The 27,149-nt window shown below is 52.1% G+C and overlaps 11 protein-coding genes across 11 annotated transcripts; 5 read left to right on the top strand and 6 right to left on the bottom strand.

The window, feature by feature from the left end:
• Nucleotides 1–743: 743 nt before the first annotated feature.
• Nucleotides 744–2,693, top strand: AA0111_g6455 (hypothetical protein; the record flags this gene model as incomplete). The annotated part of the gene is made up of 2 exons (XM_028652679.1): nt 744–858; nt 907–2,693. 2 exons carry the CDS (start codon nt 744–746, stop codon nt 2,691–2,693), a joined length of 1,902 nt encoding a protein of 633 aa, XP_028505662.1.
• Nucleotides 2,694–3,242: 549 nt separating this feature from the next.
• On the bottom strand, nt 3,243–6,630 carry AA0111_g6454 (Importin-11; the record flags this gene model as incomplete). Its single annotated transcript, XM_028652678.1, has 6 exons — nt 3,243–3,483; nt 3,543–4,516; nt 4,564–5,036; nt 5,084–6,123; nt 6,171–6,308; nt 6,359–6,630. 6 exons carry the CDS (start codon nt 6,628–6,630, stop codon nt 3,243–3,245), a joined length of 3,138 nt encoding a protein of 1,045 aa, XP_028505663.1.
• A 577-nt stretch (nt 6,631–7,207) lies between these two features.
• AA0111_g6453 (Peroxisomal biogenesis factor 2) lies at nt 7,208–8,794 on the top strand (the record flags this gene model as incomplete). Its single annotated transcript, XM_028652677.1, has 1 exon — nt 7,208–8,794. The coding sequence occupies one exon, from the start codon at nt 7,208–7,210 to the stop codon at nt 8,792–8,794; it is 1,587 nt and encodes a 528-aa protein (XP_028505658.1).
• Nucleotides 8,795–9,189: 395 nt separating this feature from the next.
• On the bottom strand, nt 9,190–10,278 carry AA0111_g6452 (hypothetical protein; the record flags this gene model as incomplete). The annotated part of the gene is made up of 4 exons (XM_028652676.1): nt 9,190–9,597; nt 9,652–10,004; nt 10,062–10,179; nt 10,231–10,278. The coding sequence occupies 4 exons, from the start codon at nt 10,276–10,278 to the stop codon at nt 9,190–9,192; spliced, it is 927 nt and encodes a 308-aa protein (XP_028505659.1).
• Nucleotides 10,279–10,784: 506 nt separating this feature from the next.
• On the bottom strand, nt 10,785–11,582 carry AA0111_g6451 (hypothetical protein; the record flags this gene model as incomplete). The annotated part of the gene is made up of 2 exons (XM_028652675.1): nt 10,785–11,161; nt 11,216–11,582. The coding sequence occupies 2 exons, from the start codon at nt 11,580–11,582 to the stop codon at nt 10,785–10,787; spliced, it is 744 nt and encodes a 247-aa protein (XP_028505660.1).
• A 368-nt stretch (nt 11,583–11,950) lies between these two features.
• On the bottom strand, nt 11,951–13,990 carry AA0111_g6450 (hypothetical protein; the record flags this gene model as incomplete). Its single annotated transcript, XM_028652674.1, has 6 exons — nt 11,951–12,640; nt 12,693–13,079; nt 13,128–13,394; nt 13,445–13,682; nt 13,736–13,761; nt 13,811–13,990. The coding sequence occupies 6 exons, from the start codon at nt 13,988–13,990 to the stop codon at nt 11,951–11,953; spliced, it is 1,788 nt and encodes a 595-aa protein (XP_028505661.1).
• Nucleotides 13,991–15,280: 1,290 nt separating this feature from the next.
• AA0111_g6449 (hypothetical protein) lies at nt 15,281–16,443 on the top strand (the record flags this gene model as incomplete). Its single annotated transcript, XM_028652672.1, has 2 exons — nt 15,281–15,561; nt 15,624–16,443. 2 exons carry the CDS (start codon nt 15,281–15,283, stop codon nt 16,441–16,443), a joined length of 1,101 nt encoding a protein of 366 aa, XP_028505841.1.
• A 575-nt stretch (nt 16,444–17,018) lies between these two features.
• AA0111_g6448 (hypothetical protein) lies at nt 17,019–17,938 on the top strand (the record flags this gene model as incomplete). Its single annotated transcript, XM_028652671.1, has 2 exons — nt 17,019–17,336; nt 17,399–17,938. The coding sequence occupies 2 exons, from the start codon at nt 17,019–17,021 to the stop codon at nt 17,936–17,938; spliced, it is 858 nt and encodes a 285-aa protein (XP_028505840.1).
• Nucleotides 17,939–18,315: 377 nt separating this feature from the next.
• Nucleotides 18,316–20,164, top strand: AA0111_g6447 (Repressible alkaline phosphatase; the record flags this gene model as incomplete). The annotated part of the gene is made up of 2 exons (XM_028652670.1): nt 18,316–19,504; nt 19,554–20,164. 2 exons carry the CDS (start codon nt 18,316–18,318, stop codon nt 20,162–20,164), a joined length of 1,800 nt encoding a protein of 599 aa, XP_028505875.1.
• A 2,102-nt stretch (nt 20,165–22,266) lies between these two features.
• AA0111_g6446 (hypothetical protein) lies at nt 22,267–24,791 on the bottom strand (the record flags this gene model as incomplete). The annotated part of the gene is made up of 4 exons (XM_028652669.1): nt 22,267–23,147; nt 23,199–23,476; nt 23,527–24,368; nt 24,585–24,791. 4 exons carry the CDS (start codon nt 24,789–24,791, stop codon nt 22,267–22,269), a joined length of 2,208 nt encoding a protein of 735 aa, XP_028505874.1.
• Nucleotides 24,792–25,929: 1,138 nt separating this feature from the next.
• On the bottom strand, nt 25,930–26,406 carry AA0111_g6445 (hypothetical protein; the record flags this gene model as incomplete). Its single annotated transcript, XM_028652668.1, has 3 exons — nt 25,930–26,136; nt 26,186–26,299; nt 26,383–26,406. The coding sequence occupies 3 exons, from the start codon at nt 26,404–26,406 to the stop codon at nt 25,930–25,932; spliced, it is 345 nt and encodes a 114-aa protein (XP_028505873.1).
• Nucleotides 26,407–27,149: the final 743 nt, after the last annotated feature.

Raw genomic sequence — 27,149 nt, 5'->3', positions numbered from 1 at the left:
CATGTGAAGATGTCTGATAAGCGTAAGCTTGTGAAATCTCTGCTATGTCAGCCACCCCACTTGAAGTCGCGACTTGACACGTCTATTCGAGTAACATTACGAGCGGCCTTCCTCCTGTTTGAGACACTCAGAGTATATATATCATTTTAAATGCATCTATTTCATCAACAACATCATCCGGTGAGATGGCCGAGCGGTCTAAGGCGCTAGCTTCAGGTGCTAGTAGAGAAATCTGCGTGGGTTCGAATCCCACTCTCATCATTATCTTTATGCCTTTTTTTGCGCGCTGTTGGTATAGTTTTTCGCTCGACGGTATGGTGGTGCGTGGAAACCACGCGAGAGTGGGGCCGACAAATCAAGCTTGGCGTCATCCCGCCTCCATCACATCTGGGGGTACGTGAGTATGGTCTCGTTGACTCTGCAATCTCCGTACCAAGAATACGATGCGACGAATATCAGGCCCGGGCAGGATCAGCCACCCAAGCCCGCACGGGAAGGTGGACTTGGCTGGGATCGTGTACGCCTCATGCACTCGTGGCACATGCCTCCTCCGCCATGCTCTCCACAGTAGCCGATAAGAACACTTCACTGGCCTTCTGTATTGATCTCAGTGTATATGCTATAGCAATTCTAAACGTAGCTTGCTCGCAGAGCGGCTCAGTGGATTGCTCACGCGTCGCATAGCGTTCAGCCCTCGGTCAGCGCAATCGCGCAGTCGGCGAGTACAGCTACCTGCCTTTGCAATGAGGATACCACGCGTCGCGTCGTTCTGGCGACTATGCGTCTCTGTTTCCTTGCTTACGTCGGCGTTTGCAACCAGCTCCATCGCTAGTAGTACGGGATCGCCAGCTTCACAAGGTGAGGCTAAGAGATACCAACTCAATAGCTCTCACTAATATGTCGCAGAAGCAGAACAGCCGGTCTACGAGCCCGAGAATCAAAATGTCGCCAGCTCATCTACATCTCCCAGCACAGCCAGCTACACGGTCGCCGAAGCCAATGTCCTCCAGGATCTCCACTCCGCCCTGTCCACAATGCAGGACCAGTACTTCTCTGTGTGGCTCGGCAAGTACACAACAGCGATCGACTGGACAGCAGCCGTCATGTCGACCTATGTCTCGGCCACCCTATCATCGCTCTCGCGTTCGCTATCCTATACGATGCCAGGCACGTTCGATAAGAGCCGGAAACTGGACGTCGAGGCACAAATGGTGGAGAACGAGATCAACAGATACTTTGCGCAGACCACTGCCTACTACTTTGGCGAAGATGCCTTTGCCATCAGAATGCAGGCATTCGACGACATGCTGTGGGTAGTGTTGGGCTGGTTAGAAGCGACCACTTTCATCGAGAGCCATTCCGTTGGACACTACACGTCTGACAACATTGGAGGGAAAAAATGGCATGCCAATCAATTCGTACCTGCTTTCGCACATCGCGCCCGCGTGTTCTACGAACTAGCTGAGAAGGGATGGGATTGGAGACTTTGCGGGGGCGGCATGACGTGGAATCCTCGTCTCCTACCATACAAGAACGCCATTACGAACCAGCTCTTCATCTCAGCGAGCATCAACATGTACTTGCAGTTTCCGGGCGACGACAACTGTTCGCCGTTCCTTTTGCAGCACGATGAACCAGAGCTACGCAAGACCCAACTGTACGACGACTGCGACGATGCGCACCGCGGGCGGTATGATCCCGTGTACCTTGCGAACGCGATCAATGCGTACGAGTGGCTAAAGAACGTCGGGATGACAAACGACCAGGGGCTCTATGTTGATGGCTTTCACATTGGAGGCTACCGCACAAATCATAGCAAGACGACGTGCGACGAGCGAAACGAAATGGTCTACACCTACAACCAGGGTGTGCTCTTGTCTGGGCTGCGCGGGTTATGGGAAGCTTCCGGCAACATCTCGTATTTGGAAGATGGGCATGAGCTCGTCAGGAACGTCATACGCGCCACGGGCTGGACAAGGTCTGGATCCCGTTCCCCATCCTCGTCTAGCACGAACTCGCAACAGCGTCAGAGCAAGGTTTCGGAAAACAAGGAAGAGGCATTGCCAACTGATTGGGCAGGTCTGGGCTACAACGGTGTCCTAACAGAATTGTGTGATCCCTCTGGACGCTGTAGTCAAGATGGTCAAACATTCAAGGGCATCTTTTTCCACCATCTAACTTCCTTCTGCAATCCTCTTCCATCCCGACCGACTAGACCAGGGAAAACACACGCAGCGACACGAGAGACGGCCATGTTACACGCGAACAGCTGTAGAGAATACACTACCTGGGTGACACACAACGCCCAAGCCGCCCTTCAGACGCGTGATGAAGCAGGAAGATTCGGATCATGGTGGGGCGCTCCACAGACACCGTTTCCATTCTCCTCGCACCATCGCAAAGCAACTGCTTCTGACGGACGCCCTTCCCTCCCACAGAATGCAACAGACTACCGTAACATGCATACGCAGCCCGATGATGGCATGTACATGGAAGGCGAGTTCCAAGAGCCCTCTGAGTGGTCCATCTTCAACGAAGACGTTGAGAATGAAATCACAAGGAGGAGTGGGGGCGATCTCAACGGCCGTGGCCGCGGCCGCACAATCGAGACACAAGGCAGTGGTCTTGCAGTCGTGCGAGCGATGTGGGAGTTTTTGCGCCGAGCAGAAGGAGCAGAGACCTTCCCGGTGTGAGTGAGGCTAGCGATTAAACCATCAATTGCTGACGCACATGATACGCCCCCGGACGTAATGCGGCCTTGAAAATTCCTGTTGACTTGTCGAAACAGATATACCAAGTCCTTCTCTTATACAAATGACGCGATCCTTTCCTGTCCAAATAGTATCGGCAAGATACATTCAAAATGGTGCGAGGGTAGCATCTTACCGCTAGCAATGGGCTAGCTACTCAGTGTCTTGGAGTTGTATATGCACATACAACTGTGTTGTCAGACGGGTGGGGAGGCGTGCTGTATTTTGCTGGGGAGGGCACACGAAAGATGGTTTGGGGATCTTTAAGCGCACGGGACAAGAAGATAGATAGAAAGACCCGGGCCACTGAAGAGGTGGTGAGTTGGCGTGAGATATGCAAGGCAAAGAGCAGTCTCAGAGGGCAACAAGGCTAGTACTAGATTGCACTGAATTTAGAAACGCGTGGACAGCTACTAGCATTCCACCTCTGCTTCTTTGCTTAGTCTTTATATTTCTTCTTCCAGATGCTACTCATTTTTCTGAGCCCTCTTCTTACATAATGCCCAACTCTCCGAAACCTTTGAGAATCTCCTTATCCACACGGCTGAGCCATTCTTCCTGGAAGGCTTGTTCTCCGCCTACTTGCTGTATAGCTTGCTGAAGATGCTCTCTGACAAATGCAACAAGGTTGATCTGATGGACGGGGTCAGTATAAATGAGTTCGCGCTTGCGTATATCCTCCGGTGCTTCGGGTTCTGTAGGATGATAAGGTTCTGGAGGCCAGAACAGAGAGCTGGAATGAAGAATCAGTGTCTGCAAAGTTGGTAGAAATTAACGCAAGGAAACACGTACTCTTGACTTCGATCGTCCATGCCATCCAGCAACTCTCCTAGCACATCCGTCCAAATCCCTATCAACGACTGCAACCTGCCCATCATCCAAGGCTGTCCTCCTTCGAGGAAGCGTGTGAGAACAAGACACATAAGCTTTTTGTTTGGTGCGTCGCCAATGTTCTCAATGTGGCTGAACCATTCTTCTAGCAACCAGTCCAGAGTCTTTTCTAAGCCCTCGCTCGATAGTGAGGAGAGTGCTTCCAGGAGAACAGAAGGTGAAGCAACTCCAATACGAGCTAATACCGTAAAGTAATCCGTTTCCACTACCCCATCGACCGCACGAGAAGGAAGCTCACGGTAGGGACCGTGGGATTGGTGGTGTGTCCATGCGCCGTGAAGGCCCTCCATAACTTTGGCTAGAAAGCCAGAGGATATCAGATCGCTGGTCAGAACCTTGACAGCGTTCTCGCCACCTACGCCGTCCGCACCTCTAATGATGCAGGTTACGAGGTGTGTCATGATACCGTTCGCTTCAGGTTTCAAGCTGCCCAGTAGCTCCGCGAGGGCCTGAAGAATCGCGGGACGGAAAGAGTCTGCGAGGACGGCAGCGGGCGCGAGGAGAAGATAGGCTTCCGTAATCTCGATGGCTTTTCGTAGTGTTTCATTGTCCATGGAGAAGAGAGGCAACAGGTAGGGAAGGAGGTTGAGCAGCTCAGGTGGTGTGGGTTCCGGAGCTGACGGTGTTTGTGCGATGATAGAGGCCCACAGGTCGAGCGCATCTTCGAGAAGGTAGACCTGAGTCTCTGAACCAGGCTCAATAGCGCTCTGGATGATGGGCAAGAAGGAAACATGGAAAGAACGTGACTCGGCTTTCATTGCATTTGTCAGGCGAGCAAGAAGGGTGAGGATGGCTTGCTTCATCAGATGCTCCTCGCCAGACTGCTCCCATAAGGGTGGGAGGAGGGCGATGATGCTATTAGCATACGGTGTGATCTAATCCATATCAGTTCAAGCACTTTACGTCCATGCTGCTGGCTTACATGGTGCTCCAGTCTGTACACAACAAGACTGATCGTGTTGAGAAGGGCCATCTTCGTCTCTGGAAGCTCAACTTCTTGGACCAGCGCCATCAATCTATCTAACATAAGTTGTGAGTAAGGCAAGAACGCGTCAGCTTGGAATTCCCATTCGTCGGCGACAGCATGGAACTTCCTGCCTGCGGTGATCCGAACCACTTGGTCGTTCATCGGATCACTCTTGTCAAGCAGATGCTGGAAGATTTGGTATACGATAGGCTTCTTCTCCTTGGCCATCTTGATAGTGATCCACTGAGAGATGATGATGGCGATGCGACGGCGGATAATATTGTAGCCTGGCTTCTGTTTCGCAACCTCGACGACTAGCGTTTTCTCCAAGAACGAATCAAAGTCAACCTGGTCGTGTAGTATATCGGCTGCAAGCCCAATAGCGGTATATACGGAGTCCTTGAACAGAATATCCTCGTTTTCTGGAGCTGTGCAATGTCAGAACGAGCCATTTGTTTTGAAAGCGAGTACTCACTTGCGACTGTATAGAAGACTTGGAGTAGCGGTTGAATGATCAAATTTTTGAAATTCTTTGCAAGGTCTAGGAAGAGCTTCTCGGCACAGGGTCGGATTGCAAACTCCCAGTCCTCTGCTCCCTCCTCCATCTTCTCCCACTCATCGGGTTCTTCCTCCCACATACGGAGGTCGCTAGGCCGGAAAACGAAGAAGCGCTGCACAAGGGCTGAGATCATTTCACGTACAAGATCATCAGTGAGAAGGTCTGTTTTGATCATATGCGTGGCTTGGTTCTTCTCGTCCTTTTCTTGCTGATGCTTGAAGCGGAAGGTCTGAGTAGGGTAGAAGACCATCTTCACACAAGCACGGATTAGTAGCAAGCCCTTGAGACCCAGACGCTCGATGATGGGCGATTCGTCTTCTTCATCGCCATCGGTGCCGACTTTGGCACCCTCAATAGACTTTGAGCCCCACTGCTCACCCAATCTTGAGATGAGACTCCAGTAGTCGCGCGCAAGATCTATTGAGTTGGGTAAAAGGACAAAATCTGCTGGATGAGTAGTAGCCATGTTGAGATGTAACTTGGAAAGCTGCATCAAGTGCTTGCCTATCTTCTTCTGGACTTCAACTGCAAGTGGCGAGTTTTCTGGTATCACATATTGCAGAAACTCTCCGAAATGAGTACGTGTTAGTGTCCAGAATCCTTGGACGTCCTTATCTCTGCCCGGGAACTCGTAGCCTGCAATGATCAACCGCCGCATCGTTTTGATGGCGAGTAAGCTGTTGTCGATGCTCTCAAGTGCACCGCCTTCGTCGTCTCCGCCGTCGCGAAAGAAGGCTTGCCATGTTTGTACCTTGTTCACATAGATGGTGCCTAATACGTTGAAAATTTCTGGTGCAACCGTCTGTAAGCTTTGCCGTGTCCTTAGAAGTCGCCCAGTTGATAATTCCTTGACAATGTATAGTAAGACGAGAAGAGCGCGAGGAAGTTGTAGTCGGTAAGCGTTCGGATCGGTCGAGGCGCGGAGGATATGGAGTAGTTGTTGGAAAAGCTCAGGCCTGGGCGATATTAGAGTAGGGAGTGTCATACTCTTGTCCAGACTCACCAGTCATTGGGGAACTCGAAGCGCACAATCTTGGCGACTACCAAAGCATTCTGTAGTGCTAGGCGGTGGTCGGCTTCGTTGACGGCACTCTCGAGTAGGCGGGCTCGTATGGTAGCCTTGTCTTCTTTGCTCACTGCGCTACGCCCATGTCAGACTCTGTGTTGATGCGACATGGTATGGAGACGTACTTGGTGGCTGTCTTGCGCCAGTACTTGTCGATGCCATTCTTAAGCTGGATGATGGCGAGATAGCGGACTTCTAGTGGAAGGGACTGGTCCAGAAACACCGTCTGTAGTAGAGGGTAGTAACCCTGGGCCTTCTCCCACTGCTGGAGTTGCTTGGTGCCTGACTGAACCTGAGTCTGGTCCGCCGAAGACGCAGAGCGCAAGACATGGAACAGGATATTCTCAGTCAGAGGATTCGCCTCTCCCGGCACCTCGACGCTGAATTCGTTACTCATCCTATGGCGTGGACACTTCAAGTGCTGCGGTAGTGGGGCAGTCGCAAGTAGGTGAAGTTGTAGACACGGAAAGGAAGCGGTGAGTAGCTGGGTGGATGCGATTCACGGTGAGAGTGAACAATATGAAGCCTGCTCACCCAGGCTGTGACCAGTATGCGGCAAGTCTTGTTTGGGAAAACTATCTTGGTGTTTAGAGGAAACAAATTCGAGAAGCTCCCCACGTCACAGCTCGGACCCCCGAGACACGAAACGGCGACGTTGGGTGACAGCGTTTTGGCAATTGACACAAGCCGAACTTGGAACCGTTAATTGCATACCGTCTATCCGACGTACACTTGGGGTTGCCCCGTTAGAGACGCATTGTCATGGCGTCCCCAGACATGGTCCTGGCTTGTCTGGAGAAGGCGTCGCGTGCGTCGGCTACTTCCCCAGCCAACCTCGGTCCGTCGCAACTCCAGTCTGGTCGGTCTCTCCATCACGCTATCATCACGCTGCATCCACATCTCGCACCATTGCCCAACGGCGTCCATAACCTCAGCCGCTCTGCCTGCACGTCGCCGCCTCCCAATGCTCCCAAATGCCCTCCGCAGACTTCGCCGCCGCCCAGCAACGCATAGCAGCCCGCCGCGCTCAACGCGCCCTTCAACAGCGGAATCACCATGAGCCTCCGCCATCAACCGCACAACGCGCCCTGTCGCGCCTGCCCTTCCCCTTCAGCAGCCTGTCCACCACGGGATTCAGCATCTGGGACGCGATAAAAGGTCGATCGGGGACACGACCAGAGTTCCGCGTCGGCCAGGTCGATGCCGAACTGCTCGACGAAGAACTCCTGACGCTGATGAAGGATCAGGTTGGCGAAGGCTTGAAATACTTTGGAAGCCATATTACAGACAACTACTCGGCTGAAATATTGCTGGCATTGAGGGCCGTGCTATGGAAGTTGAGCATTTGGGATCAGAATGCGAGTTATGGCGCGCATCTACAGGGGCTGAGGTATACCGATGCGCGGAGTAGTGCGCCCAACCGTCCGCCGCCGAAGCCGTGGCAAAAGGTCGCCTATGGAGCTGTCACAGTGGGAGGAAGGTATGCGTGGACAAAATGGGAAGAGTACCTTTTATCTGCGTCTGAGGACTATACTCGACCTGAGAGCCCAAGGTTGAAGCTTCTGGCGCGCTTGAGTGAACTGGCAGGAAACGCGCATGACGTCCTCGGTCTTGCCAGTTTCCTAGTCTTCCTCGTCGACGGTCGGTATAGGACCATTACAGATCGCCTCCTCCGGCTACGTCTGACACCGACATCGCACATGACATCACGCGAAGTCAGTTTCGAGTACCTTAATCGCCAACTTGTATGGCACGCCTTCACCGAGTTCCTCCTCTTCCTCCTCCCACTCGTCGGCATCTCCCGCTGGCGTCGCATTCTGAGCCGCACATTCAAGAAACTGCGAACAACCGTACTCTCCCTTCTCGGCCGCTCGAAGCCCAACAACGATGAAGGAGAGGAAGAGGCCAAGGCCGCCGGTGAACTAGCCTTCCTACCTGAACGGACCTGCGCAATCTGCTACCGCGACCAGAACCCAACAACCGCCAGCGAAGCTGATATCCTCACCTCCTCAGCCGGTGGCGGCGGCGTCGTCGGCTCTGCAACAACAGACATCACCAACCCATATGAAGCCATCCCATGCGGCTGTATATATTGTTTCGCATGCATTGCGCAACGAATCGCAAATGAAGAGGGCGAAGGCTGGACATGTCTACGCTGCGGCGAGACAGTCAAGGAATGCCGACCCTGGAACGGCGACATCATCGAGGAACAGCCCCGTCGGGTCGAGCATACTGAAGTGCACGAACGACCGAGTACAGCAAAGTCTGTTGGCTTCGCTACTAGCCACAACGATGACGACAATGAGTTGGATGAGAAAGCTTTGCTGAGGCAAGTCGATCCTATGCCTGAGCAAGAAGACGTCACCGATGTGACGCAGGAGGAACAAGGCATTATGGGAACTACTCAGACACGCGGACTGGATCTTGGCGAGTCGCTGTTCACCGAGAGCTCCGAATGGGCACGTGCTAGTGAGGATCAAAGCAGTGATGATGAGCAGAGCGAAGAGTACGACGAGGATGAGGAAGAAGAGGGCGAGGAATTGGGCTTTTACGACCAATAAAACATGGTAGGGTTTGGTTAGGCTGCACGACTGGATTGCTGTATAATTACTTGATGCGTTGATTTGCAAGATACCCTTATTTTCCAAGCTTGTTTGCTTCATTGTGCTGTGCTATTCAATGTCAATGAGCTATCATCATACTCATCCTTGGTGAATCCAGACGTGGGCTCGGTCTTGCTCGTTTCGTGAGTTGATCGCTCTTAGATAGATACTATATGCAAAGCCACTCTTTTCCGCGCCCCAGCGCCTTGATTGATGCGGTCCGTCCTGCGTCGTGCGGCATCTGTGGGCTCTTGCCCTTGCGCCAGCCTCAAGGCTCTTTAGCAGAACTGCCAACATGCGTAATCGCGACTTGGCGTTCTCTCGGTTTACACAGCAAATTGCCCCTGATTTCATCATGTCCGCATAAACTCCGCAAACCTCGGCAAAGCAGCCATCTTCTCCTCTGGACTTGTTGTCTCCGCAAAGAAGATGAGTCGCTGGTTCTTGTCCTTTTTGCTCTTCTTCTCTTCCTTGGGCGCGGCCTCTTTTGTCACCTCATTGATCAGATCATCGACAGAGTTGGAGATGTCGCCGTTCTGACCTGGTGGATAGGCACCAGGCGGTGGAGCACCGAAACCAGGCCGAGGAGGTAACGCGCCAGGCTGGCCCGGTATGCTGCCAGGGCGTGCGGGTATGGCGCCGTTGGCAGGTGAGAAGGGTTGCGGGACGCCTTGCGGGGGGTATGCGGACGCACTAGGTGGAAAGGCCACAGGCGCGCCAGGAGGTGGCACGCCGTACGGGCTTTGAGCAACTGGGGGCGTCTGTATACGTGTTAGCCAGGTGTTTTCTTCATGCTCAGATGCTCGAGTACGTACAGCGTTCTGCACAGGCTCCACCGGCGCAGGTAGAACGCCGTTCTTTCGATCCTCTCGGAACTTGGCTGCCCTCTCCTCAATCTCCTCCAGACTCTCATTGATCTTCGGCCTCTTATTTGGCGCTGCTTGTCCATTGACGTACGCTCCACGCATGGGATTTCCGGTGATTCGCGCGCGTTCTTGCTCTTCAGCGAAATGTGCCTGTGTGACTTGCTGGTTGTGTTGATCTATTATCTCGGCGGGTACACCTTCCATACCGAAGATCTCGAGATCAAGACCTTGACGTCCGGGGTTGGCATTCTCAACGTGGGTGAGCGTCTCCTTGTGGACTTGGTTCATATGCACGGAGAGACCTGAGCAGGTGTTAGTATCGCTCTAACACATGAGGCCTTGAGTCGGCTGGTGCGTACCTCCAGCGGTATTTAACCGTCTTCCACAGCGGTCGCATTTGAAATGTTTGGCCTTTTGGTGAGAGATGAGAATCTTAAGGTCGTCGAAGTCGCGCTCGCAGTAGTAACACCATGGTCGCTATAGAGGTCAGCTTGCATTCCATGGACAACTTTTATGCACATCTCGTACCTCGAGCTTCTGGTTTAAATCTGGATATCTTCTGCGTTTCTTCGTCATCTTCGCGATCGGAATGGGTGAAGTGGGGAAGGATGTAGTCGCGATCGCGGTCGGTGGAAGTGAAGCTCAGGGCTCGCGATTCCTGGAGAGCTAGCCTAGCGCGGTGGTCCATGCGGCGAACATGTTAACTTTTCTTCGCCAGAATGCCGTTTCACTCTCGCGACGGCACAATGACAGACATCATCAACAACCTCTAATGCGAGGTGAACTGATACAAATGCATGTTATGCTAGCTTCGTATACATCGTCATCATCATCATCATCATCATCATCATAGGACGCAACCCGCACACCAGCCACTTGAGTCTTCGACACTTTTACAAGTCCCTTCGGGGAGCATCCCACATCTTTGCGTCTTGCTTAGCTGTGGTGTATGCGGCTGTACTGAAGTACGTGCATTCTTCGTCTGACGAAGTTCGTTGCAAGAACAAATAAAAAGGTCCTTCATAGTTCACACTTCCTCGCTCTTCGGAGAAATCCTACGAAGAGTGTGACTCCTTGGCTACCTACATCTCTGCATGCTCTGTCAGAGCCATCAAACTGAAGTTGGGATTCTCGTCCTCTCTTGCCATCATACCACGAATGACGCTGAGACATCTCTCAGAGAGAACGTCTTCGTCTGCTGTGAGCGCCCCTAGATCTAGAGGACACTTGCGGTCGCCGTCGAATTGGTATAGATGGTTGTCTTTGGACGATTTGGCAAAAGCGATATAGTGGTATTCCACCTCGTCTTCCGCATTCAGAGGCGCCTCAGTATCGCCTTTGCTTGCTACGCCAGCATATGCAACTTCCAACGCCTTGTTTTCCTCTAATGCCTGGGCCAATCCGTCTATATCAGGTGCTAGACTAGCATCCAGTAATCGAGCGATGATCGAGACCTCATCTAACCAATTTCAGTAGCGCCCCCAGTAGAGAAAGGGGCTCACAACTATCATACCGATCTTCTGCCGCGCTTCGCTATTACAGATAGCATGTAAGATTGCATAAAGACCGCATGCATTGTTAATGGTCTGTTTGAAGAATACAACATCGCCAGAGCTGTGGAACTCCTCGAGCTTGGCATCCTCATCCTGAGCTCTCTTCTCATACGCCTCCGTCGTCGGAAACACCAGGATCAATGCGAGGGCTGGACGTGGAAGAAATCCAAGTAGCTCCGGGTCGTCTATAGAGAGCACATCTTGGAAGCCCAATGAAGCGGATAAACCGAGCTTATGCGCAAGCTCGGTGAAGACGTCTGGATTTGATTCGAGAGGGATGAAATGTTTGTTATATTGCTGTACGCTTTCCGAATCTGGTATGGACATCTTCATTCGAGCTTTCACTCTTTCCAGTTGTCTTGCTATTGTATCAGAGGTACCTACCGCCTAAGTATCGAAGCTGATGGCATCTAGAGCGCCTGCTTCGTTGGCCACGCTAACCATTTCCGGTCGGTGGGCTGAGGACTTCAAATCTTCCAGGTTGTACAGACACGTCGTGTAGATGTCATGCTCCTAGGATAGGCTGCGGCTTCGGCGATCACAGCATTAGTAGATGAGCTGGTTGTCCCATTTGCTCTTATACATCTCAGCAAAGATTGACTCATAGTTGGTTCTTATGGAGAAGTGCATCGTGCTATTCAACCGGAATACACCAAACCTGATTCTATCGAAGTCTTAATTAAACGATCCATACTCTATGCATCGGCAACCTCCTTCATCATAGCCTGGTCACCCTTTTCATCGCCCCTGGCATGCATCTTCCTCGCAACCTCATCTGTAAGATACTGTTCCACATTAGGCGAGAGCAAAGCTGCAACAATAAGAAGTACGCCAAAAGGGAGTGTACAGAGGTATACAGTTCGGAACGACAGTGCGTATGCGCTCTTCACAGCTTGACTTGTTGCTGCGATGATGGCAGGTGAGATACCAGGTACAGCGCTGAAATCACCCAATGTGATACTAGTTAACAGCGCGGGGAGCGACGTTTCAGGAAGACCCGCAGCTAGCGCAGCCGGCATGACCTTTTGGGGAATATACTTGGCTGATTCAGTGGCCAGTATCGATGAGTACATGCTCGTAGCTATCGCAGAAAGACCAGTTCGGATAGCACCCATGACACCAGTCACCAGACCAATATCGGCAGGATCCCAGAGATAGGCTGTACTGGAAAGTGTGAGGTTCTCGATGTAGCCTGCAGCAATGGTACCGATCAAAAGTAATGCGGTCGTGCGGTCTTCTGTCGTTTCATTCGAAGCAGCGACAGCGGCGACAAAAGCTGTAGTGATGACTGCCGCGACAGTCATCTGGATCTTCATTCGCGGAAGGTAGCGCACACCAGCGCCTCCAAGGATTTGTCCAAGGAGAAGGCCACCACCAACAGCGCACTAGATGTCGTTAGCAGCGATAATCATTCGGTGGAGACATTTGTAGACCTACCGAAAGCCATCCGATCTTGGTGATATCTGTGGTGAAGAGCGAAGAGACCATCGTTGGCCAGATGATGGAGTTCGCGTAGTATACGATGGCTGCCAGACTAGCACAAGCCACATTGGCATCATACTGAATGTTTCTGAAGAGTCGTAAAGGAATGAGGGGGTACTCTAGTCCCGGGGCAAAAGCTTCCCAAAAGCAGAATGCGACTAGAGTACCAAATCCAGCAAAGAGTGCTCCCAGTACGTGTCCACTCTTCCATGGGTATGCTGACCCGCCCCAGTTCATGCCAATCAGGAACACGACAAGACCAGTTGAGAACAAGACGATACCCATCCAGTCAAGCGTTTTGAGTTGTTTCAATTTCGATTTGCCGCCTACGTGGAGCATTTCCTAGTATGGTTAATCCACTGTACGTATGTTCAACTTGGAGATCCTTACATATGTTGGTGGGAAGTAGAAGAAGAAGTATAAAACAATTGCCAGTACGTTGACAATGCATCCGAGGATGTAGCACCATCTCCATTGTAACTCAGTGGTCTGGTAGAGGGATCTTGCTACTGGCGGTCCGAATACAGCGAAAGGGACGGAAGTCGAAAGCACGAAAGCGTTCACAGGACCTCTCAGGGAGTTGGGAACAAGCTCGCCAAGGATAATATGGAACGAAAGTTGGCCGGCTGCGGCGAGTCCATTAATGGAGTTTGTTGCCTAAGAGGGGGTCAGCATCGTCTACAGATCCCATGGTTGCCAGAACATACGATCAGCATGTTGATGCTTTGTGCGCTTGCCCCTATGATATTTCCGACCAGACCAAGTATTGAAGAGCAGATGAAGAACCATCTACGACCGAAGATGTCCGACAGACGACCGACGAGGGTGAAACCAATGGCAAATCCAGCCGTCCACGAGATGCCGACCCAGATGATATCCGATGATGGTCCAATCGCGGCGTTGATGAGACTCAGTGTATTCGCAGGAAGAACCCACCCTAGGTAACTGGACATTTTTTAGCGGATTCTTCGTAAATTCCGCTCGGAGAAAGCACATACCCAGAAATCTGCGCTAGACACGTTGCCTTAATCGACTGTAAGCATATTTCTTGACGATGGTTATGGTGGACTTACCACTACAGTGCCAATAAAGTTGATGGATGTGAAATATGACTTGCCCAGATCAGCGGTGTGACCACCAAGGGCTTCTTGTGCGACATGGTCATGGTGAAGGCCATGACTGCTCGCGGTGTGTTGATGGGTGAGGCTGGGATCAGTCGTGACCTCTTCACGATACTGCTTCTCTTCAGCCATCTTGCAGTGACTCTGGCTTGATGTTACGAGACTGTGTGGAAGGGTGCGCAGGAAACGCAGAGACTAAGTTGTGCAACCACACTGGGCTCTGGGGTTGTCTTTATCATACAGGAGTCGCTCACGAATCATGGGTTGTAAATCCGGGGTTCCCCAGAGCCATGTGGAGCAAATGCCTGGTGAGGCAGGTTCCAGATAGCCGGGAGACACTGTCGTGTATGCGCCATCTTTTCGGAATCCGGAGTAAAGATCTACTTGTCTACATGGGGACAAGTCGCCCTATGTCAATTGGTATTTCGAGCGTCTACATGGGTCCAGAATGTTACGCGCAAGCTAGATCCACGTGCTTTGGCGTCAACAAGCGGAGGCTCTCGCCTCGGGGGTAGTCGGTAGAGGCTGAGTGTATCGAGAAGATACTCCTGGACTGCGTCCGGGTGACGGTATCCGGAAGTCCCGTGGGCCTGCTCTTGTGAGAAGGAACCCTGTAGACTACTAGCTATGAGGTCTTACAGCATGTACGCCTTGTAACTGTCCAGCAGGCTTCTGTACGTAGTGAGTATGCAATGCTGACTGCACAGCAATCTATTCCAAAGTCCGTGGTTGCATGATGCCCGAGTGCTCGAATGCATGATCGTCTAACGTTTCCCGCGTGCAGTACCTAATGTGTCCGGTCCGCCTTCGACAGTCGTTAACCGGGTTATACTGCTGATCTAGCCGGACATAGATGCGGGGTCTGGACTCTGATGTTCTGTTTCAGCTACCCAGAATCTCAAGAGCCCATTTCCAATCCGCTCGCGCTATTTGAACGTCGCGACACGTTGATCAATGCGATGGTGGATGCCGGCACAGTGGATGCTGGGACCCGCGTGACTGTGACATTGGCGGCTCCCTCGTATGCATATCGATACAGAGCAATTCATTGATATATGATGTTTAGTCTGGGGTAAGCGGCGCGACGCGACGCGAAGAGGTCAAGGGCTGACGTTCCCCGCATTAACATCCCATTGGCAACAGGGGGACAATGCTGCCAGACGGAGGACGAGCCATGAGAGGCGTAGGGCTGCGATGATCCTGGAGCCACAGACACGTAGGAGTCGTGACTGGGAGTAAGCTTTGGTGATGGGGTACCATTAGCGGATAGTTGCGCCACAGAAGCGTAATTGGGCGTTCTTGGTTGGGGTCCCCACTCAAAACTTTTGGTGATTCACATGTCGCGACTTGAGCTCACTCGCGACAACTTGCGATACTCGTATAATCCACAGCCGACACCGCGTTCGCCGAAAAACGCACACCATGGCTTCAGTAGCCGCACCCTCGCCAGCACCGAAAGAGGAACCCGTCGAGACGGCCGTCAACGAAGTTGTCAGCCCCGCTGATGCCCTCTACGAGAAATGCGCGCAGCGGCCTGCGGGCCAGATTTTCTTCCAGCGCGATCTCTCAAACATGCAGGTGGCTGAGACTATGGCGCAGCTAACAGTGCTGTTGCAAGAGCTATGTGACCGACATCTCTTGAAGCTTATGACATTTGAGGGCGACCCATGCTGGAAGCTACGGTCAAGAGAAGACGCCGACAAGTATGTGTAATTCTGTACAATTTGGCGTACCTGAATTCTTCTGACGAGCATGTGTCCTCCAGACTGCGACGACTTACACCCGACGAGCGTCTCCTCTACCACCACATCGATCAAGTGCAGGCTGACGGCATCTGGTCCAAAGCCCTCCGAGCCAAAACCAACGTCACTCAACAGACCCTTACAAAATGCCTCAAAAGCTTGGAATCGAAGGACTTGGTGCAGTCAGTCATGAGTGTCAAGTTTCCGAATAGGAAAATGTACCTGTTGAAGCATCTGAAGCCATCCGAAGATATTGCAGGTGGACCATGGCAATCCGAGGGTGACTTTGACACTGCGCTGATCGACACAATATCGGGCATCGTCGCCCAGCATGTGGAGAACGAGACTTGCATCAGGGTACCAGGAAATTGGAACGACTATGAGATAACAGGCGACAGGACGGCCGCTATCGCCCAAAAGAAGGCCGAAGTATTGGGAGCCGTACGGGATATAGAGGAAGCGCCCGCCGTGAAGCCCTACAACCCATCTAGAGACCCAAACACATCCAAGCTCGTTCATCGACATAACCCGCAGTACCCAACAGCTGCCTCTGTAGCCCAATGGCTTAACTCAAAGGAGATTCTGCGCGGCAAGACTGTACGTGAGGACGACATGGAACAATTGTTGGAGATGATGGTACTTGACGACCGGCTCGAGAAGATATCTGGTACCAATTATCGAACAGTGTTACGAGCCACCGATACCAAGGTCTACAACGGTTTTGTTGATGCACCATGTGGTAACTGCCCCGTCTTTGATCTTTGCGGGGATGAGGGTGAGATATCAGCAAGAACCTGCGTCTATTTTGGCCAATGGCTAGAGACCACATCTGAGGAGATATAGTCATTTCATAACACATGAGACCATGAGGGTTTAGCCGGCAAAGTTAAGCCGTCTACACAGTAAGCTTACGAGCTTCACTCAAAATGCATAGCGCGGAGTTCTGGTTGTCAGCATTTGCATAGAGGATCGGAAAGGTATACCCATCTATTCAAATACAATTTTTACCAACACCTTCCTATTTGACCTCTAGATCTTCAAGATGACTTGTGTCAGATGCCTGGTCGCTTTCGCAGACATTTATTCAGAGATCCGTGCCTGATGCTCTAACTCTCCGATAGTCTGTCGCACAATGTCTCCGAGATGATGAAGATCTTCCCTCGGAGACATTTGTCGAGAACCAAGAGTGAGACAATCGAAGGTATTCGTCCGCCTGCTGGCTGACATTGGGCCTAAACAGCAAGGCTCAGACTGCGACCGCACGAAACAATGTTGAAGAACCGCACTTACATAAGATGCATGCGCCCATATTCAGTACTCGACACATAGCACACCAACTTCTATCAAGCCTCAAGCCCAAACACCCATTTGAGACCTTTCACTGCCGGGTACTTAACTTTTCACCATCGAACACCAACATGGCCAACTTTCTTGAAGCCGAAGCCGCGCAAAGGTACAAGAACGCCGAGAAAGCTACCGGCCCTTATGCCAAAACCCTCGTCGGACAATCCGGGATAGTTGCGCATCTGGACTCAGGAGCTGAGGCCAATGTTCTCGACTTTGCTTGCGGAACTGGAGTCGTAGTACAGAAACTTTATGACACTATACCGAAGGAAAGATGGGGACAGCTGAAAGTACTAGGCGCTGATATCAGCCCGCCGATGTTGGAATATTTAAAAGCGCGAGGAGAGAAGCAAGGATGGATGGGGCTGGAGACGAAAATTGTAGATGGAAACGTGAGGTTCCTTTTCCTTGTACAAGCCTCAGCATTGTCCCCGATACTAACGCTTTCTTGAAGGGCGACTTCACACAGGCTCTACCCAAGTCCTCGTTCACGCACATATTTGTCACATTCGCTCTGAACATGCTCCCGGAACAGACACTCTCGCACTTGTGTTCTCTCCTACGCCCAGGTGGCTTCATAGCAGTAGCGACATGGTCTGCCATGCCCTGGCATAGTCTCCTCACTCGCAGCATCGCGCTCATGGACGCACCGCAGCCTTATCCCCCTTCGCATAAGGAGATTCAGGAGAAACTCTGTGGACCCTGGGCTGCCGAATCCTACGTGGCACAACGTCTTGAAGCTGCGGGGCTACAGCGAGCAGACACATCGACGCAGAAGGAGAGCATACGTGCTGGGACGCCCAAGGTTTTCATAGAGAGCATGCAGTTTCCGCTACAATTTATGGCAAAGATATGGTGGGAAAAAGAACGGGATGGTGTCTTGGAGGAGTTGAGTGATGCTATGAAGGGGATCGTAGAAAACGAGATTGGAGAGGACGGTGAAGTGGGCATGGAGTTCGACGGGATTGTGGGGTGGGGATGGAAGAGTGATTGAGGCTACCTTTGCTTGACATGTGAAAGGCGGAGCAGTCTCCTTCTGTACCAAAAACACCGATTTCCTCGACGTGCATCACATTAGCAAACTTCCACGTGAGGCAATACTGAGTAGCTTTTGGTAGCGTCTGGATGAGCAGTCATGCCCCAAGTTCAGATGATACTATTCCTAGCGCCAAGACGCACGTTCCCGCAAGCGTTCCACCCTCATGACGATCAGCCGGCGCGACATCTCGTGGCCACCCGAGTGAGTGACGGATCGACTGTTTGACTCCACCATCAACGCCATGTTCCTTTGAGACAGGCCGACACTCTTTTAGTCTGCCTACAGCATTTGCCTTTCACCACAACTAGCTTCCCTTTCTTGCATCCAAGATCATGTCTGGCACCCGGCCTCTCCTCTCGAACCGCACGTCTTCGGACATCAGCGGTGACCGTGATATCGCAGAGGAAGATGCCCTGCTCACAGGCCAGCGAACAGCGCGCATGGAGAAAGAAGGACCGCGATCTTGGAAGTTCTGGAGGGAGATAGGTCTGTTTGTCTGGGCTGTCATCGCAACGGCAGCCGTTATCGTACTCGCCGTCATCTTCCAACGGGCAGGTTCCGACTCCAAGACTTCACATGCGAGCGGAAAGAAGAACCTCATCTTCATGGTTTCGGATGGCATGGGTCCTACCTCGCTATCACTTACGCGATCTTTCATGCAATACAAGAACGGCGCGCCTTTCAACGAGCAGCTCGTTATCGATCAGCACCTCATCGGACAGTCGCGGACCCGTTCTGCCTCGTCTCTCATTACCGATTCAGCGGCGGGCGCGACGGCTTTCTCATGTGCACAGAAGAGCTACAACGGCGCCATCTCCGTCACACCCGACCACGAGCCATGCGGAACAGTGCTGGAAGCGGCCAAGAAGGCTGGATACATGACGGGTCTTGTTGTTACTACGAGGATCACAGATGCGACACCCGCCTGCTTTGCGGCTCACGTCAACATGCGATCAGAGGAGGACCGTATTGCAGAACAGATGGTCGGAGACTACCCCCTTGGCCGCGTCGTCGATCTGATGTTCGGAGGCGGACGATGCCACTTCCTGCCCAACTCGACAGTCGACTCCAGCTGTCGCGCGGATGATAGGGACATTGTGGACTTGGCCAAGAAGAATGGATTCAACTACATCTCTGACCGCGCGGGCTTTGACAGCCTCAAGGGAGGAGCCAGTCTCGACCTGCCAATGTTGGGACTCTTCGCCGAAACTGACATCCCGTATGAAATCGACCGCCGCAACGAGAACGACATCTACCCGAGCTTGCACGAGATGGCTGAGGCTGCTATGAAGGCGCTCAGTGATGCGACGAGGGATAGCGACAAGGGCTTCTTCCTCATGATTGAAGGCTCCAGGATCGACCACGCAGGCCACCACAACGACCCTGCTGCTCAGGTACACGAGGTCCTCGCCTATGACAGGGCCTTTACAAGTGTGCTGGATTTCATCAAGAACGAGGAAACGCAGACGGTCATGGTCTCGACATCGGATCACGAGACTGGCGGTCTGGCTGCTGCTCGCCGTATGTTCTGTCCACCCCTTTGGTAGTAACCATTGCTAACAATCAGCAGAGCTCCACGCGTCTTACCCCGAATACCTCTGGTACCCCTCTCCCCTCGCAAATGCCTCCCATTCCGCTGAGCGGCTCGCTCTCGATTATACAAAGCATCTGCTTACCGACCCATCTGCCGATGAGACGACTGATTTTGTGCGCGAATCGATCACATCCGGTCTCGGCATCTACGACTACACCGACAAGGAAGTCTCTGACCTTGTCGCCGAACCTGCTACAGCTTTGTATCAATACGCAGACATGGTATCCCGTCGTTCACAGACTGGCTGGTCAACCCACGGCCACAGCGGCGCGGACGTTAACATCTATTCATCTGACCCCAAGGCTGCCATGGCACTGGTGGGTAACCACGAGAACACTGAGGTCGGGGACTTTTTGCGAGACTATTTGGGTGTGGATGTCGAATCAGTCACCAAGGAGCTCAGAGAAAAGGGTACTGGGTTGACGGTACTCGACGTGAACGGCACAGAGGTCAGCTGGATGGGTAAAGTGCCTGAGGATGGGCAAAGACTGGATGGCCAGACCCATCTGGCTAGCTATGGGGGAGATTTCAAGAAGAGAGGTGACAGTGGTGTAGTGCATGGCGAGTCGTGTGGATGTGGACATTGATTTTAGCGCTGTTTGGCATAATTTGGCGTTTGGATATTAAGGCTTAAAGAGATACCGGTCGATATAGACTATTGAGATTATGGCGTCAATTCACTGATTTCCAGCTTTCCATTTGGTTTGTCTCTTAATATTGTTTGAAGAACACCTTTTTTTCCAAGATAAATTACTAAAATCACGGTCAAACCAAACATTCTAGAAATCCCTCACTCCTCCAGCTCCACTTGCTACTCCCCATATCTTTGTCTCTACCACTATTGCTACTTGTATCATTGTTTCTTTCCCTTCCCCACTTTCTTCTCCGCCCTAGCCCAATTCCCAACTCCTCTTGACTCACAGTGGGTAGATGCCTCGATGTCACTTCTGTCCCAGTCAAAGTCCCAGACTCAACACTTCTCCTAGCCGGCCTTGACCTTACATCCACATCTCTTGGTGGACATTGCCAACCCGCCATACCAAAATCCACATCATTATCACCTTCCCTTTTCGCACGTAACTTGGATCTGAAATCCTTCAATGTCTTCTCCTCCAGCCTTCTCAAAACTCTCCCGTCTAGAACGGCCCGTAGCCTGCTCATGAGTGCGCAGAAATGCCACAAAGCGAGTATCATCGCGCCAGTTGCCGAACAACCCCCAGCGCTGTGTATACGCCAATTGATGCGGGTACAGCGCTGCCGCAATGTAGCTGGCTGATCATAGAAATACCAGAGAGGGTAATCGTGTTCGTCGCAAAAAGCGAAGCTGGGGCGGATGTTTGCCGCATAAGTGTAGACATGGAAAGTGACGGTCAAGAGCACGATTACATCCCAGACGGTGAGGAGGATATGGCGCGTTAGCGATGTATAGGTTGGACGTAGGAGGGGATGGTATGTGTGTGGGTCGAGGGGACAAGGTGGTGATGGCGTGTTGTCCAAGCTCTCTATCCAGTTCACAGATGTGCGGTTTTGGGGTACATGCTGTGGTGTTGCTGAACGGCGTTCCGTATCGTGTGTGGGTTTTCGCGAATCTTCTTTCCCATTTCTTGTTCCAAACGATCCAAGATGTCGTTGGCACCATGCTTCAATGTTCTGCTGTGTACTTTCCACCCATGTTTTGGTAGCCCTGCGCCTCCTCCCCACATCCCTTCTCCTTCGTACCGGGTGTAACTGGTCAGCATACCACCCTATGCATAACAGTGCATGCAACCCATCGAGCGATACCTATCGAGATGTCAACACCCATAGTCTCTGAGCATTCAGTCTCCCGTTCTCATCTTATTGCAGGCTTTACTCCCCATTTCGTTACCCAACATGCTCGCAGACTCACAAACAGATAGACAGCTATCCACCTGAACATATCTGTGTTATCGAACAATTGTCCAAGGAACGCCTCTTCCCAAGCCCACGGCATGACATAAGACCCGATGTCTCCTATGGCAGTTGTGTGCGATATGAGCTGCATGACAAGGAAAACGACGGTGCTGAGTACAAGCATGTGGATTATGATGTGGGCCTTCAGGGCCTTGAGTTGGTGCTTGTGAGGAGTAGTAACAGCAGAGAATGGAGGAGACGACGTGGAGGACATGGTTGTATGAAGGTTCGGTCTTGTGGATGAAGGACGGCGAGGATGTGATAATGCGGTAGGTAAGACGCTGTTCTGAGATAAGCGGTCGTTCGTAGTTGCTACGGAATGTCGAAGAAAGCGCAAGTGGAGTATGCTGAGGGAGTTACGACATGATAGGGTATCCCATGTTTGCCTTGAGGATGTAATCTATGTCAGTTATTCTATCGAAAACAAGAAACCTCATTGTATAAAGTATTACGATGAAGATGGAAAAACGGAACCGTGTCTAACATTAAGAATATACGCTGGGAAATATGTAGGTCACAATTTTTACTCTCTTGCTAAAAGTCATAGCGAATACTTGTAGGATACCTTTCCAGGCGTACCGGAGATTGGCAAAAAGCAACAAAAGTTGATAGTGATAGTAAGATCTCTACGGAGGACTCCCAAACGCCACGCTAATACAACGGCAAATTGCAAACTGGACAATGGCCTATCCCAATAGCACTAAGAAGATTGAAATGATCGCGGTTTACCCGACAGAAAATGACAACGTTGAGCCGTTTAGACACCAAAGTCGTTTCCAAAATTACCGCTACCGTACGTCCAATCTGGCTGGGTATCCAACAACCACGATACAGAATCGAACATCTCGAAACTGTTCGCGCTAGCCATGCCGTTTGTCAGCTGAAGAGGCATACTTAAAGTGTTGATGTGCGGATTGAAGTTCGGAAGGGTATGGGCTGGGTTCTCAACGACGCCAGGGGGTGGTGTAGAGTTACTAGATGAGTCTGGGTTGGTGGGGTTCGTCATAACCGTATTTTCGAGTTGTTCCGCAGCACCGCTGACCTGCGCCTCTCGCCAGCGCCATGCGCAATCGAACACCACACTCATGCTCATGCGACTGCGAATGATGAGACCAAGAGGATCATCTAGCATACCGATACTACCTCGTCTTTGGCTCTGTTGCTGATGCTGCTGCTGGTTGTGGTGGTTGAACATGGAATTCATCCCTGAATTGCTGAGAGACGGTGATTGTGAGAGGCTGTGTAGGCTGCGTCCACGAGAACTCTCCTTCCATAGCTGCGCCAAAACTTCGGCAAATCGATCCAGGAGATCGTTTGACCACACTTTGGACTTCCTCAGCGCATCCACAGTTTGTAGGACGAACTGGCGACCTTTGTCTGCGGGCAATTTGCTGGCGAAGTCTGAATTAAGGAGCTTCAGCAAAGCAAATCCGGCTGCAAGAGCCATTTGCATGACGTAGTACGGAACATAGAGTAGCCTTCCCTCACGCTGCAGTTTGAATACGCGCTCGAGGTAGGCCGTTGCAGCAAAGTATAGTGCGACAAGATCGTCTCGTCGCTCGAGGCGAAGTTCCGGACTGAAGAATGAGTATAGATGGAGGTGTAGTGCAACTGCATAGTGATATAGTTCTTCCAAGCCTGTTCAAAAAGTCAGAGATAATTGAGTATGGCTGAGGTCGTTAGACATACCACTGTCCACTCCGTCAAGGGAGCTATTCTCTTCCTTCACGCGCTCTTCTTTCAGGCGATCGGCTTCAAGGCTCATGTAGCTTATCGCCGCGCCTTCCGCAAAGCGGTGGCTGTTGGAAGAGTATAGAAGCTTATTGATCCTGCTTGCCGCCATTTCCTGGCGCAAGCGGACAAACAGCGTTGGTGGTATTATGCGCATGTGCTCTTCATCGTCCACCTTGAACTCTAGCGTCGAATCGTAAAGCGTTATGGAAGGCTGTCCGTTTCCTGTAGACACACTATAGCACGTTAGCCTTTGCGGTATACATTTGAATGGCACCGAACTCACGTTTGAGCAACAATGTTGCACACTGCCCATGTGCGCAACCGATCATGTATATCCTCGCGCCGCAGCTGCATCTTTGTCCTAGAAAAATCGTCTGGGTGTGTCGGCTGATGCAAACCAATCTGCATGGCAACCTGCATCATGGCGCCGCATAGTATGAAGGTCGGATCCGTCACCGTCCGCTCCGCCGGAAGTGGCCAGGTACAAAGTAGACATAACGCCTTGACTACATGGTGGTTCGGCTGGTTTCTAATTGAATCCCAGATGAGATCGCTCAGCGGTTTGGAGAGATCCTTAAGAAGAGACGGCCGTGGCCCATAGCGCCGAGCTGCGACAGCAATTATTGCCCAGAACAGCAACTTGTGATCTTGCGAGTAATATTCGTCTGGCGAGCGCACTTGGTCTAGGAATGGCAAGAATGGATGGTATAGCTGGAAGTACTCGGCGAAGAGCTCATTAACCTCCCCATGACCAAGGCGCACTTCGCCTGTACCAAGCGCGAAGATCATAGGCGAACCGCTGCGCAGGTCTAGTAGAGACGTCGCTGCCACTTGTGTATGCTGTGTCTGTAGGAATGCGTCGTCTTCCACTTTGGGGACCGGGCCGGGAGTGAAGCCATGGTTGTCTGGCGCTTGCTGTGGAGCATTCAAGACAGGCTGGTTCGGCGTGGACTGGCCCTCGTACATGGCGAGACGTTCGCGCAAATACTCCATCTCCTTCTCCATCTCGGCATTTCTATTACGCTTTCCGACGCGCTTGAAGTTGGGTTCGATTACGCATCGCAGGTTTTGCTTCTGACATCGCGCACAACTGACGAAGGGATCTTGCTGGACGTTACACTTGAGCTGCAAAGGCACGGTTAGTGGGGACCTGGAACATTGACGTCTGACAGCCTCATGGTTGGTGGTAGGCCCATGTCGGGAAGATGTGAATCACCATCGTAGATGGACACACGTACTGGCGGCGGCCAGGCATAAGCGGGCGCGCTCATGTCTGAGACAGAGCTCACCAACTGGCGCGTGTTCCTCTATGGCGTCATATACCAAAAAAAAAGTACTTACCTTCTGCTGGCGACATTCATTGCACGCGCGCTTCACGGCGGTATTGCGCCGCGACGACGACGAGGGCCGCGTATCGCCGTCGCCGTTTTCATCGTCGTCGCTGGATGCGGAGCGCTTGAAGCCTCGGGTGTGTGTGCTGTTGGGGCTTTGGAACGGATGCGGTAGGCCTGGTAGTCCTGGCGTCGTTGGTGACATGGAATGCAGCATATTGCTCGACATATCCGACCGATATCGCAGGGAATTTAGGTTGTGAGGGTAGGTGGAAGTGGGGGTCCAGCTGGTGTGAGTCCGAGGCCGCAAGCGCGTGCGAAGCTTGACCAGCTGCCAGACCACGACTCTGACTCCAATGCCGCGGGAGACTCTCTCGATCACCTGGGCATGCGCGCCATTGACTGCTATCGCAAGCTGCAAGCTCCTGCAGGATGCCGCCGAACTATGGGCTCCAGGCCGCGGGCGAGCTTGTCAGAATTGGCTAAAATTCTCCAATCACAGCTTGAGAACCCATGCTGAATCGCGGCACCCAGCCTCGTTCAGGTAGGCTCCACCGCTGGTATCCGAGATACTCTCTATGCGTCACGAGCTGGTCTCTGAATTATTCGCATTTACGTGTAAAGGCATATCCGAGGCTGCCTTTACAACAGGGTGCGCCGAGCGTGCGGGCGAAGCTCGTTGTTTTCTGACTTGTGTACTCATAATTGCTAGTACTCTCAAAGCACATACAGGAATCTAACTTGCAACTCTGACAAAAGTGACGGTTCATGCATATGGAAAGTAAGCATTAGTGTTCGGATTGAGACTTTCAAAAACGGGCCTCTTTACACAACCTCATGCTACGTAAGATGATCAACATGACCTTTGAAGAGTTAGGCATCCATATTGACTTTGTGACATTATTGCCATGTACGTCGTGAGTAAAGGTGTAGACTGTTCAGCGCATTTGTGATCTCATTAGAGAACGCAATGGATCGAAATGGGAACCTCCCAGAGCTGCAGTGGCATCGCTAATTTGTGTGAGATGGTAAATCGGTCAGCCATTGGCTGTTGCCTGATCCCGTACATTCTCCCATCTTGTGCAGACTAAGAGACTTCAGGCACTTGGGATATGAGATTGAAGTAGCATTCAAGCCACCAAGCTCCCTTGATAGCGTCACAGTAGTATTCGCTGGAAACACGTCGTGTAGCTTGTGGATGTATTCGTGACCCTACTCAGCTACATCCTGGCGGAGTGACGTAGAAATCGTCTTGATATCGTAAAAGCCGACCGAACCAGGAGACTGCCCATAATGCACATGAACACCGAAGACCCAGTTTTGACATGCTAAACCCCTTCACTCAATGCAACCGCTTAACGCTTCTTTTGCTGGGACTCCTTGAGGACCTTCTTGACGACCTTCTGCTCCTCGATCAGGAAAGCACGGACGATACGGTCCTGGACGCAGCCGGCGCATCGCGATCCACCGTAGGCGCGCTGGACGGTCTTCTTGGGGCGGGAAACCTGGGCGTACTCGCGGGGGCGGAGGGCTGGGACACCCTGAAGCTTGGAACCGCAGTCCTACGAACTGTCAACAGCAGGCCTGTACATGCGTCCAGGTCTAACTTACACCGCACTTGGGGGCAGTGCCCTTCTTCTTGATGTGCAGGTAACGGAGCTCACCACCGGGCGTCTTGATGACGCGGACCTTCTGGCTCTTGGTGTTGTAGGGGGCGCGACGCCTCTGCCCGTTGTTAGTCTACAGTCCTAACAATTCCAAGATCCTCAATCGCCTCCTCCAGCGCTCGGGTTTGCGGTGCGACGTACGTAGGTGAGTCTGTTGGACGGCATTGTGATAGATTTCCCGGGGAATCAGTGGGCGATTGTCTGTTGTGCGTGTGAGCGGGTTGATGTCGGGAGTGGTATTGCGGATGGACACAATCGTACCTGGGTCTGAAGACTGTGGGTTAGTATCGTCGAAGAAATTCCCAGGACGGCGAGATTGCTTACCACTGTTGTCGTCGTTGGTTAGTGAGACCGTCGAAATTTCGTGTGCTCGGTTAGCTGACCTGCACTAGTACGCTAGACAAGGCCCCGGGAATTTCCAGACCCACCATCACGTGATGACAGGCCGTGCGCAGCGGCCTTGCAAGAAGATTCACTAGACTATGCCGCGAGAACATCTCCATCGCCACTCCACACAACGCGCGGAGGTTGTATCTCTGCTTTGTGTGCGCCGCCAACTACACGACTTTCAAGCTTCTGGAGATAGTCTGGAAATCCACGCGCCGACGCGAATTTCCCTTCTTCAATCGCGGCGCCGTCCGCAAAAGCTGAGGACCCGACTCCTAAGCTTGTCGCGCGACCAACTGTGCTCAACCCACGAGTCCAGTATAGCATTGCGATCGCGTTACTAAGGTTAGTTACTCTCTTCAAGTCTCTGTTTCACTGTGGCCTCCCAACTACCATATATTCCAACGCCAACAAAAGAGGCGCATCTTTCGTTCGGCTTCGCGTTTTCATCCCTTCTGACGACATCAGATTTCCTTCTCTACCCTAATTCCAGTCAACATGGCTTTCCCTCCCCCTCCTCC

This window comes from Alternaria arborescens (assembly GCF_004154835.1).
Source record: "Alternaria arborescens strain FERA 675 chromosome Unknown contig_14, whole genome shotgun sequence".
NCBI lineage: Eukaryota > Fungi > Ascomycota > Dothideomycetes > Pleosporales > Pleosporaceae > Alternaria > Alternaria arborescens.
The sequence above is the reverse complement of the archived record's forward strand: the minus strand, read 5'-3'. Positions and strand labels throughout refer to the sequence as shown.